Below are 13,287 nucleotides of genomic sequence, written 5' to 3'. Positions count from 1 at the left end.
ACCGAACTGTCTCGATGTTGATGTGAGTATTCCATAACTTTTAAATATTCCAAACAAACCACCTAACCAATTACTTTATACGAACTTGCAATAATATGCCAAATGATAATTGAGTTTGTAATACGACAATATTTATCCAGACAAAGATACTACAGCCTAGAGTAGAGGTATTAAAAAAATTAACTAAATTCTACGCCAATGATTAATGTTATAATTTGTTGACTATGAAAGTGCATCCAATCGGCATTTCATACTTTACAAAACTACTCCACTTATTATTTTTATGAAATACTGTAATGAGTTTGTCGTGCAAACACAAAAAAAATGTTTATATTAAGAAATACTCCAGAAATAATGAATTCGAATTCCCACCACACTATGAATGCATCAACCACATGTACTATAGCCAATCATAGACAAAAGAACTTAAGAAACCGTTACGGAAGAGAAAAAAAGTACTAATACCTAAAAAGTAGGAATATGGAAGATCAGATTTTCATTTAAAATTTAGGAACATAATTCAGTTACAAGTCAAAATATTATAGCCAGGGAAAGATGCATGTTTATCTATGATTCTTTACTGCCCAACATGCTTTCATCAATGGAAAACAGAGATGCACAAACAAGAAGCTAAAAGTAGGTGTAGAACTTCTATTCTATTGGTTGGTCAAGTTTTGGGCGACGTCTTCCATAAAACCCTGGCCGGCAACTTAGGAATTCAACTCAGCAACAAAGCGATGATATGTGTTGTGGTCGGCACTGCTCTTAAAGCCAGGAATGAAATCAGAAAAGAACCTGAGAACTGCAGCTAGATGTTGAGGATCTTTAGAAATATATGCTGCTTCCAGAAACAAAGAGGACCGGACAGTGTTGACCTGAAACCGACACAAATTTATGCATCAAGAAGAAATTTATTTAGTCCAAATTCTCAGCTAAAGAAAGAATAAATCATTACAGAAAAGCATCGATTCAGATATGAATTGATGAAGAAACAATAGGAACATATTTGAGGGAATCCACCAGAAGGACTAACCTAATGCATATAGAGATGTACCAGAAAATACAATGCATTTTGTAACTAGACCAAACTATCAAGAAGAGCAAAACGAAAGGCACACGAGACTTGGGCTCAGATTCAATTCACACTAATATCAACGTAAGAAGTGTAGGGGTTAAGTGAAATACAGGTAAAGGAACTCTTTATATCCATACACAAATGCACTTAGCACATTACAAAGGCTGAAAAGGCATTCGCTTTCAGGGAATGTATATATTTCACAGTGACCTCAAGAGAAGCTTAAACATAAGGGATGTAGTTCTTTATCTTTAAGACTATATCATTCATATGAAAACTGAATATTGAGAATTTTTATTACATTTACCATTCTTTATATATAAGACACTTCTTAGTAGAGGTAACAGATTACCAGAAAAAGTACAAATTCACGAACATGTGACCAATCAGATGGTATTTACTGGTAAACAAAGTCTCGTGTAAACATTTTGGGTCACAGAATATTACCTTGTTCTTCCGTGCATAGCGAAGAGCTTGAAGGTAATAACCATCTTGTACAAGGAGTAAAACATAGTCATGATGCAACGATAACTGTCTGAGGATATCCAGGCCCAGCTTCCTTATTTGTTGGTTTTGATGCCCAGAGTCCAACAGTTGCAATGCTACTTCTTTGGAAGGCTCAATAATCTGCATCATACCACATGTCATTTTCAGTCATCATTTCATATTCAAGTAAACCTTCTTTTTAATAATTCTCAAAGTAGCAGGTTTCAGTAACAGTCTAAATATACTCTGAGCAAAATGTGACCTTGTTCATGATAAATAATCCAAGTTCAGCATAACGCTCATCCCGAGCAAGGATTTGTACCAACAAAGCATAGGTATTGGGATACACCTTCAATTTTTCCAAGCTACAACTGCAATTTGTAGGAAGGACAACAATCAGACAACTAAACAAGAAGAGAAAAGACCAGAGTCCTCAGCTAAGAAAAGGAAGCTATTTAAAAAATAAGCATGCAACTAGCTGAGCCAATATACAATTCACATTAAAAATGGAATGGCTTGATTACAAAATAGAACTTTTAAACTGGCTTCCAGATTCCAGTTAATCCCGTTGGAGTTACATCCAAGATTAACCAGTGTGTCCTGGTATAAACTATAAAGAAGCAGGAAAATTTATAACTTTACAATAACTTAAAGATGATATACTCTGTGGAGCTAGTTCTTTCCAAGAATACCTTCGAAGAAACTCAATAGTGATCGCTGTCAAATAAGATCCATCTCCTGTCATCTCTTCCTCTATAGGAGAAAACACATGGCTGTAAAAATCTGCAGGCGAGGTTGCAGCTGAGGAAGTCACTATGGATTGGTTCCTTTGTGAAGCACTAGAATTTAACTGGTTGTTAGCAGGTACAAGAGTTTGATACTGCCTAGTTGGAAGATCTTCACTACCTAATAAACCAGGCTCCAACAAGTCCCCCCTTTCTTTTTTTTCAATAGATGGACCATCTGACTCTGAAGTTGCCATAACAGATTTGTTATGAGAATCATTCCCAGGGACACTTTCAGGTTTTCGGTTGATGATTCTAGACACATCTATTCCAGTGATTGACTCACCAACAGCTGTATTAGGAGCATTGGATGATGAAATTTCTTCTGTTCTGCTTCTCTTGTTATAACTGCCTGTTTTGATTGCTTGTGAGTATGCTGCAAGTAAGACATCCATAGCCCTGGCAACCATAGGTATTGGCTTCCTTTCCAAAATAATAGTACGGACAATCGCCAGAGACAACTGTTTAGCCTGGAAAAACCCAAAATGGCAGATCATACGTAGAAGGAAGGTTGTATTGCAACACATGCAGAAAAATACTATTGATCTTCCTCAATCGAACTAACAAATCAATAGCCAAAAACCATTGGTCAAAACATATCTTTGATATCATAAATTTCTTCCTTCAATCTCAATAACCAATTATTAAGTTAGAAGTCCATGCAAACAACAATAAAATATTTTCCTTGAGGTATATAAAGACTGCAAATGAATTTAAATGGATGTATGCTAACCTTCTCTGCTTCCAGTTTCCTTCTTTGTAAGAACTCAAGAATAAGTTGAACCTCTGAGCTACTAGCTGATATTCCCTGCAAATGATGAAAGATAAATGGAATTATATGAAAGATCAGAAACTATCAATCTACAAGATGCTTTCAGCTACCAAACTTACCTCCAAATCCAAACTGATTTTCCACAGAGACCCATTTGAAACATCAAGAACAAGATCAGGTACAAGAAATTTCCACTGATCTCCATATGTAGTTTCTTCGGTGTCACACAAATTTTTGGACTCTGAAGCACCAGAAGTTTTGCTAGCAGTTTGAGAAAATGCAACATTAGCTTTAGAATATCCTCTCAAAAATAGTGGAAGTGGGGCAGAAATTGGTGCTTGGGAATCTGCATATATATCGTATACAATAACAACTCTCGCTTCCACTTGATGAACTAGTAAAACATTGTCAACCACACTCACAGCAATTCTTTCCGAATAAACTGGCAGAGAACCCTGAAATATGACGGAGTAACATTGTTGCAGAATTCAAATAAGAATTGACTTGAAGCAATGACAAACCACATCTGAATATGTAATATAAATAATATCAACAATAAACTATCAAACACTTCTATCAGAAGTTACCACACCTGAATAATTTCACATCTATAAGAAGTTAAACTAGCAAGTCCAATATAATAACAACTTACCTGTTGTTATTCATGTTAAGGTGTAGACTATAAAAGAAACACAAAGGTTTGGTGAAGGTGGTGGGAAGGGAATTGGAAAAATAGTTACCTGTTGTACTACAGCATCTCTATAGAACCTATATGAGTTCAGTAGCATAGTAACTCTATCAAACTGCAGGCAATAAATCCTGCCATACCTGTAAAATCAAGGAAAGATATTAAGACAAGGTTGTAAATCTTGCATCCACCCACTAGTAAGGTAAATATAAGAACATACACTGTGATAATATGGACATCTTCAGCAGCAAGAATAGGGTTACTATTTGCCTCAGATTTGGCCATCGCCATCTCGAACTTAGGTAAGCCGATCATTCCCGCAGATGACAGCTAAATAGAGAAATTGCACATTTGTCACAACAAAGATACGTATGATTTATTAAAGCAACTTTTAAGCCAGTAGTGCTGTTTGATGAAGGGATAACTGTAAACACGAACTCAACAAAACAAAACTGAGACTGGAAGAGGTGAAATAACATTCTTCGTCCCGTGTATCATCTTCTACATATACCTTATTAACTTCCTAATAATATCCATAAGCATAAAATAAAGTATGAATATGTCTATAGCCCGGGATGCCTTCAGAGTTATATTATATTCTCAACTGCACTAGTAAAACAATCATTAGTAAATTACTAAATTGATAATTAAAACTATCACTGACAGCAAAACTATGTAAGAAAACAGAAATATCAGATGTAAGGTGAGGACCTCCTACCTGAAAACCAGTGAAACTTTTGCATTGTATTCCTGATGCAAGCAGCACCAACCTGCTTTCATGAGTGTATTTATACCAGCTAATGCTCAGTTTCTTCGTCTGAACCAACTGGAGATTCCGAGACTCAGTACCGTATGTGTACAACTCCAGTCCACTGCAGTCACATATGGCTTTAAACAACTGAAATACAGCCATGACACATATACAGGTTCACAAGCATTCTTGCAGCAAGAAGCATAACATCATCCCCTTATAGAGAAGTAGGAGAGCACAGAAATGATAATTCAGAGCTGAAATAAAAACAGCTACATTTCTAATAATAATGACAGGAAGCAAGGCCGTGCATGTAATGGTGGTATGAGCAAAGTAAACTATATGAACAGGTCCCCATGCTACTAATCCAGAGAGTAAGAGAGAGACTTCTGATTAGGTAGATGAAACAAAACCCCGGCTGTGTAATTTTCAGGCATTCATGGATTGTATTTTTTCTAACAGGATCTTTGGTACAGCAATTCAAAATTCACAGTGGTCGACAAGGATTTCAAGTAGTTACCTGGTTTTCACAAAAACAATATCACAGGTCGGACAATCAGTCCAAAAAAACCCCAGAATGCTTTCTGACTCAGACCTACACTTTTGACTAAAAGTATCTCCAGTCTCTTTGTTCCAAAATTGGATCTCATGACTTGATCGTTGAATAGCCAAATGCTTGAGATCTAATGAATATCGAATAGACAGAACTGACCCTTCGCTTATTGGATCAAATGAGGGAGCAGCATAAGGATTATAAGTAGCAATTTTCCATGAAAATACCTACACAGGCATAATATTTAGCTGAAACCAACAGATATAAACCCGGCAGAATCACGAGTCTGTTTTTAAGTTAGGGATGTTGGCATCTAATATCATGAAACTTTCAAAAAGTTGGGTTTTTCCCACGAACTTTACCCCGGGTTTGTTTTTTTCCACGAATGAAAAAATTCCCACAAATAATATTATGATACGGATTTTTTTTTCGTAATTTCTCGACAACAATTTTGAGAGCTTCAAGTTTTTCAATCTTTGAAGATAGTTTTTCTTGAAGCACACCCTCCAAAATTGTTCTTCAATCTATTAAAATAACATGAATTTTTTCATTCGTGGGTAAAACAAACCCGGGGTAGAGTTCGTGATATTATTTGCCAATTTTAAAGTTTGTGGGAAAACCCAACTTTTTGAAAGTTTCATGATATTAGATGCCAATATCCCTTTAAGTTATTACCTGGTTAGGGGTCAGCGACAAAATCAGTTTATTTCCGTCATCATAGAACAACTTCCTTGATCCAGGAACATGGCACCTTAGAGGTGGGTATTGAATATAAACATGAGACAGTGCATTAGATCCATTGGAGTATGAAAGATCAGAAGAAGATGCGTCTCCAGTCATGTTATGTAAGTTCACTCCCTTAATTATGCAGCTAAGACTTGAGGTTGTAACCCTAGTAGATAAATCGGAGCAAATACATCTGAAGTGATGGAGAGAGAGAGAGAGAGATGGAAAGTGGATGTCATATAAATAAGAATATAGAGATACATAAAAAGTCACATATTATAGACTGAAGTAAACTTACTGAGACAGTGAAAGGCTTTATCTCTTGCTTGATATGTCATATTAAGTCAAATCTTCCCTCGGAGCTGATACACAAACAAAATATAGCATATGCACATAAGAAACATGTCAAACTAACAGGCTTAGAGAAGGAAAAGGAAAGAAAATGAGAAATTCAAGGTACATTTCCCATCAAGAACCTATGATATTTGAACTAGACATACCGCATTCTGCATGCAATTCTTCAACACAATAAATTCTTTTAAACCCATATCTTTTTCAACTTCTGGAACCCTTGCCGAAATACAGCTACCATATTGTTTGGCCTAAAATGAAAATTGTCATCCACACATAAATATAAACTTGCATTTATTGAAAATGGACATGTATAAGTAAAAAAAAAAATTGTATAGAGGCTAAACGCTCGTATAGAGGCTACTGAGGCCTACAATAGGACTCAATTCAAAAATATCATCCGAATGTTGACACTACATGTGGTGAGGGTTCATCCCAGAGAGTTTGACAGCTTATAACAAGGTAACAGGGAAAAAATCCCTAAATTCCACTTGTAGCGGCAGCTGAAACGTGTGCTTCCTGGCCATCCTGGCGCTCGTTCAACTCTGTGGTTCCGTCCAGACCTCTGCTCCTACCCATGATGCAGCATAGCTTGATCTCTCAGCTACCCACCAATAATGATCTCAAGAGATAATGGAGATCTCTAGCTTGATCACTATCTGCTACCCACCAACCAATACGTACTGAATGTTTCTTCACCGAATCTCGTGCATACTCCGGTTTCCAATGTTTTTCGTATCCAAAACTTGTGCATACTCCAGTTACTGAGGGTTTTCTTAATCCCGAAGAATGGACATGACCACCAAAATTTCTAAGGGTGCCAACAGTTTAGGGTTACGTTCTTTTCTTGGTTCAAGGTGCAACATTCGTTCCTTCATATTCTTGGCCATCTTTGGTTCAACTCTCTTACTCATGTCCATTAACTTGAGTATGAGCCTCCATCGATCCACGCAAAATGTTCAAGTTTCAGATCTAGTCTCGAGGACAAGGCTGTTTTGGTGCAATTGATTCACTCAGAGTGAAGATTAAATGGTTTTCAAGGTCGAAAGCCGAGAATAGTGGGGACAGCAGTTACCAGATAATGGGAAGAGTGGGCAACTGTTATTTGGCCAAGACTTTTCAATAAGGAAAGAGGGACTTCTTTTGAATGAATTATATTTTATTTTAATCATAATTTTCACTTAATGAGAGCGTTGGATAATTTTCCATTAGCTTCTTCTCTCTTACAGAATCTAATCGTGCCGTACTAGTAATAAGAAGAAGGATGAACGTGTTTTGCATCACAGACAGCAAAACACCCAAAATGAGAAGACAACATTTGGCACCTTCGGTGGTGTTCGGTTTCCTAGATAAAATAGTACCAAGATATAATCTTGGATTGTGTTGTGAGATTATTTTAGTTGGAGGGGTTAGATACTTAGCTATGACTAATTATCGCATGATTATCCATCTAGGATTGAGTTGTAGGATAGAATCTCATGAACCAAACACACTACATATTTAATCCCTAGATACAATCTTGCAAACTGATCACCCCCGAATACTTAGAAAAATCCTAGTCTTGAATTCATACCACGAGGAACTCCGACAAAAAAAAAAACCAAGCAATCAAATCCTATTTGCATCACAAAAGCCAAAACATTCTTAGTCCATCACCCGAACGCATTTTTCCCTCTTATTTTCCCAATCAAACATTGAAATATGGCCATTCTCCATAAGCCAGTTACATAATCCTCTTCCATTCCATTTTAACTATCCCACTGGTAATCCAGTGAAAAACATTTACCAAGATCCTTCTTATGAGTTGAAGACATGAAAACGTCAATAGAAACAAACCTGGGCTGAACAATTGACCAAAATCCGCTTCAGTAGAGATGTTGTAGCATAATTCTTATCCTTCATCACTAAAATTTCAACACCAAGACAACCATTAAAACAATAACCAGTTACCATGATCAAATAAAAAGACAGATAATAATGTATGTGAGCAGACCTGAATTATTTGACCATCCCGCTAAAAAAATGTGAACTTTTTTCACGAAAAAATTGAGCAATCAGAAATCCGGAAACCTTGATGAATGGCAATCGGAGGTTTTCAGGTGAAAGCAATACTCTTCAACAGATCACCTAACCATATGAAACGACATCATTTCTGTTAATGGGCTTTCTAATTTTGGGTGTTTCTAGCCGAGAACAAATAAAATGGGCCTAAGAAGCCCATCTAAGAGCAACATGTTGATTCAGTTGTTTTCAGAGTTACATGTTGAGCACTACCAGTCTACCACACGCTATAAAAATTCAATTGTATGTTCCTGGGCCGCTCCCGAGTCACGTCCCGGCCGGCGTTATGCGTGCCCGTGCCGCATCCCATGCGGCCCGTCCCGGCGTTAATTGCGTTCGGGCCGAGCCGCAAGTCCCCACGAATTTTAATTTTTGCATTTTTTTTTTGTTTTTCTATTTATACATTATATGTTCTCCATTTTTAATACTCTTCCACACAAACTCTCACTCTCAATCCTCTAGCATTTCAACACTTTTTCAATTCTATGGATTGGTTTAATAGCGACCAACGCCAGATGGACGATTTCGTGAACTCCCAGAACTGGCAAGTACCGCCGACACCCGATCCAGATGCACCGCCTAGTCCCGGGCTGCCTACCAATATGGACATGGAATCGCCAGTTAGCACTGATGAGTGCGACATCAGTGATATGGAGCCCACTCAACGGAGGGGCAAGGGCAAGGGCAAAGTTGCCGATGAGGATGGGCCGAAGAAGTATATTCCGCAGGAGACAATGTGGCTGGCCAAGAACTATGTCGACGTCTCCGAGGACGCTGTGGTCGGCAACCAGCAAAGCAGCAAAGTGTTCTGGGTGCGGATTGCTGATAAGTACAACGCTGGTCGACCCGAAGGCTCGTTCGAGCGTTCCTACGTGAAGCTACGCAAGCATTGGGGTCGGGTGCAGAAGGAGATTAACAAGTGGAATGGCAAGTGGACTAACGTAGTCCTGATGTGGCCGAGCGGGCACAGCGAGATGGACCTTGTGGACAAGGCCAAGGCAGATTACTTCGCTGACGGAAAGAAGCACTTCAAGTACTTCGACGTTTGGAAGCTTGTCGAGAAGAGCCCGAAGTACACTGGTGGGGCTGAAGCGGCAGCGAAGAGAACCAAAGTCGATGCCGGACACTACACTTCGAGCGAAGGAGGTCCGCCAATCGACCTCAACGTGATAGACGATGACTTCTTCCTCTCATCTCCTGGTACTGAAAGCCGTCCGATGGGCACAAAGGCGGCAAAGAGGAAAGCAAAGGGGAAGGCAACTGCGAGCTACTCCGCTATGCCGCCGCCGCCACCCAATCCTTCCTTGGACAAGATATCAGACTCTATGGCGGATATGAGTATTACGTTGCGGATGGGTCAGCTGACAGAGTTGACATCGAGGGATACCTCGAGAATGTCGGAGTACGAGCTCGAATTGCACCGTGAGATGATCGAATACCTTCGCGCACAAATGAAGAAAAAGTAGTTCTTTTTTCTAGGATTTGTAATTTTCTTTTTTCTAGGTTTGGTAATTTTCTTTTTCTAGTATTGGTAATTTTTTTTTCTAGGATTTGTAATTTTCTTTTCGTATTTTCTGACTGAACAATGAATTTTCTCGGTTTTAATTGTTCAACGTATTCTATTTTACGATTAAAATATGTTGTGAAATGAATAGTTGTGGCCTGAGTTGTGGCCCGAGTTGTGATCTGCGGTGTTAATGGAGTTGTGGCCTGAAACCCCTAATTTGAGAGAATGATGACGTGGAGGGGACTTGCGGTCCAAATCCGGGACAGGATTAAGGATGCTCTAAGACACGTCAGTAGGTTAAATGAGAAATCATTTTATTATTTTAAATAAAATGGCATTTGAACCTTAACAGATCATAGGATGCCAATAGTAGTTGTCTATAATTTAAGAAACATACCGACATGTAACTACCAAACTAATTTTTTTAGTATTTTAGTTGTATTATATTACTCTCTTTATTTCATAATAAGAGTCATATTTTATTATTTCAGTCCAACAATAAGAATCACATTTCATTTTTACGATAAATGGTAAATAAGTCACATATTTCACCAACTGACTACACTTGCATTATATAAAAGTGGACCACATATTCCACTAACTTTGTCAACACACTATTCCTTACATTTCTTAAAATGATTATGCTCACACCAAATGTGACTCCTATTATCGGACGGAGGGAGTATATTTTTGTTGGTATTTTATATAAAATGATGTGCAAAAGCTCCTATTAAAAGAATACAGTAAAATATAAAAAAATTATTATCTCATTCAAAATTTAGAATATATAACCCCTACTATAACAATTTTCTGCTTCACTAGAATGCAGAGAGAGTGAGGTGTGAATCCTTATTTAGTTGTTGAAACAAGAAATTAAACGAATTAAACTTACAAATTACAATTTTAATGTATTCTTATTCGTGCGAGTTTGGAAAGGAGTCATAATACTTTTATGGAGTAGTATATCAATATAACAACACAACCAACTGAAATTTGTTTGTGCTCTGCTTTTAGGATGTTGTTGCTGTATGAATCATATGACCAACTATGGTCTATGTTGGTGTTGTCTTATTGTTATTTTGTTTATTATCCCCTTTTGTGTGTTCCATATTTTATTTTTATCCTTATTAATTGTTTATCGTGTTATTTTACTTTTAGTTAGGATAATATTGGTTTTGTGACAGTAATCTTTTACTCTTACCTTTATTTACGGAGAGTTTCATGCATTTTTACATACGGTTTAAACGCTTTTAAATCTCAATGACAATAATATACTACTCCATTAGTTAATCAAAGAAATGAAGAAATTGTAAAATTGAATAATGTATAGACGGGTTAGGGACCACTTGCGAATAAGTAATTAAGGATGGAACGGACAATTTTCTCGTATTAGGGGAAAATGTCATGTCGCCATGTTACTATCATTTGAATATTTGATAGGGGCATAAATGATTGCACAAAACTGGAAAAAAGGGGTTTCCAATTCTAGTAGTTAAAAGGTATTAACACAATACACATGCAATTGTAAATCAGCACTCAAGTTAAAATAGCCTATACGTATCCAAATTATATTTACTCTATCTTTAATGCCACATGTGATGCGTCTCAGTTAAAATACTTATTAAGTACAACATTACAAGCATCTATAACTGGATAGTTAAAATAAAATAATTGTCACATGTATATGGTCAAAAGTATAAAAATCATTTGAAGAACTAATGGAAAATGTTATTTCACATCAGTTTTCTACTAAATCCATTGAATTCGCAGTATCCACCCTTCAAGCCTCATCTACCTAAATTGTTTAGAAGAATTGATGAATGTATATATGCAAAACGTGGCTTCCATACTATTGAAAATTAGTATTTAGTCCTCTAGCTTATGGCCTATATGTTCTGGGCCCTAAATTTAGGGATTTCAGGCCATCCGCATCCCTGTCTCTTATCCGTCTCTTAACCATCTCATCTCTTCACTATTCATGGGCCTCACTGTACTTTTCACCCCATCTCTTAACTAAGAGACAACACCTGCATCCCTCCATCTCTTAACCATCTCATCTCGTAACTATTCATTCAATTTCATTTTTTATTTTTATTTCCAACAAATTCAATTAATATTTCATTGAATTTAATACTAATAATTTAATACTAATAATTTAATACTAATAATTTAATACTAATAATTAATTTAATACTAATAATTCATTAAATCATTAAAAACCACAAAATTACAACATCCAAAAATACGAAAAATACATAATTGAAATCCTATGGAATATTTTTAATTTTAATTTTAATTTTAATTTTCGATTTTTATTACAATATTGAAAAATACAAAAATTAAAAATTACAATATTTTAATTTATTTTATTTTCGAATTTTCCTGATTTTTTTTTAAAATAAAAAAATATTTTAAACTGATATAAACGACGTCCACTCGCGGGCCGGCGAGTGGGCGTCACGCACGAACCGTAGCACGCCATGTCGCCAAGGCGCGTGGCGAGCTGTCTCGAGGCCGGCTTCTTCCGCGCGCGACACGCGACGAGATGTCCCCTCTCGTCGAGACGAGATGGAGGCCGCATCGCCGTCTCGATGCGGTCTCGTCTGTTCGAGACGAGATAGAGCCTGCATCGAGATGCGATGCGGATGCTCTCAACGGTGGTCCTCTATGTTGGAATTCATTACTTGGTCCAAATATGCCATTTTATTGAATTGAGGGAAGCATTATCAAGTATTCCAAAATAATTAATAAACTAAGCCAAAATCTTCGTGTAATTAAAGATTACAATAATTCAACATTATTTACATATGTTAATTAGGGTTTCGAAATTGAGGCAAATAAAGTGGACCAATCTTGATATTTTTCTTGACAGAATTGTTAGCGAAATCAAGGCTATATTTCACAATCCGTCTAATTACAAAGTGCAATAAGTTATAACCAAATCGATTGACTTTATTGTTAGCCCAATATATATGTAGACTGTAGTGGTAGTGTGGTTGTAGTAGTATGTGATTACATAGGTGGACCAAATCTCATTTTCTTTTATTTGGAATAAAAAATGTCATTATTTACCCGACGAAAGAATTATTCCTAGACAAATTAATATGCGCCAATGACCCGAAGATAAATTTTGCCAAATTAGGATTAATAACAGTATGTACTAAGTATTTCGAAGATCAATTCTTGCAAACATATTCTGATTTTTTGTTTTGTAATATTTCTTATGTTGTGATGTTAATTATTTTGGGAGGATAGTTAGGGTGACATACGGAAAGATACCTCTAGTGGTCCAAAAAAATGTCAGTTTCCAGACAACAATTGATGGATCAATGGCCATCAATCTTGTGTAGACAGTTCAATTCATGTTTCATTAACAATTTTGAAGAGGAGTTCACATATATTCATATTTTTATTTGATTGAAAATAAACGTAGTATAGATTTAGGAGGGAGATCTTCTGCTGTGCTAAATAGCACAACACAACAGGTGTGCTGTGTCTAATGCAACAATAAAGTATGTAAACATTTAATTTA

General features: G+C 36.7%; 1 protein-coding gene across 2 annotated transcripts; it reads right to left on the bottom strand.

The window, feature by feature from the left end:
* Positions 1-479: 479 nt before the first annotated feature.
* LOC125205921 (C18orf8) lies at positions 480-8,332 on the bottom strand. Of its 2 annotated transcripts, XM_048105132.2 has the most exons (16): positions 8,181-8,332; positions 8,024-8,091; positions 6,337-6,438; positions 6,135-6,198; positions 5,786-6,029; positions 5,078-5,337; positions 4,525-4,678; positions 4,027-4,136; positions 3,859-3,946; positions 3,238-3,573; positions 3,080-3,154; positions 2,633-2,816; positions 2,254-2,530; positions 1,824-1,932; positions 1,523-1,702; positions 480-875 (listed from the first exon to the last, which is right to left on the bottom strand). In XM_048105132.2, the coding sequence occupies exons 5-16, from the start codon at positions 5,948-5,950 to the stop codon at positions 711-713; spliced, it is 2,103 nt and encodes a 700-aa protein (XP_047961089.2). In that variant the 5' UTR covers positions 5,951-6,029; positions 6,135-6,198; positions 6,337-6,438; positions 8,024-8,091; positions 8,181-8,332; the 3' UTR covers positions 480-710. The 2 variants fall into 2 exon arrangements, with proteins under 2 accessions (XP_047961089.2, XP_047961088.2); XM_048105131.2 differs by having other exon boundaries at positions 2,254-2,816.
* Positions 8,333-13,287: the final 4,955 nt, after the last annotated feature.

This window comes from Salvia hispanica, chromosome 6, assembly GCF_029641045.1.
Source record: "Salvia hispanica isolate PSC_SH4W2 chromosome 6, Shi_PSC_v1, whole genome shotgun sequence".
Taxonomy (NCBI): Eukaryota; Viridiplantae; Streptophyta; class Magnoliopsida; order Lamiales; family Lamiaceae; genus Salvia; species Salvia hispanica.
This window is presented reverse-complemented; position numbering and strand designations above follow the sequence as displayed.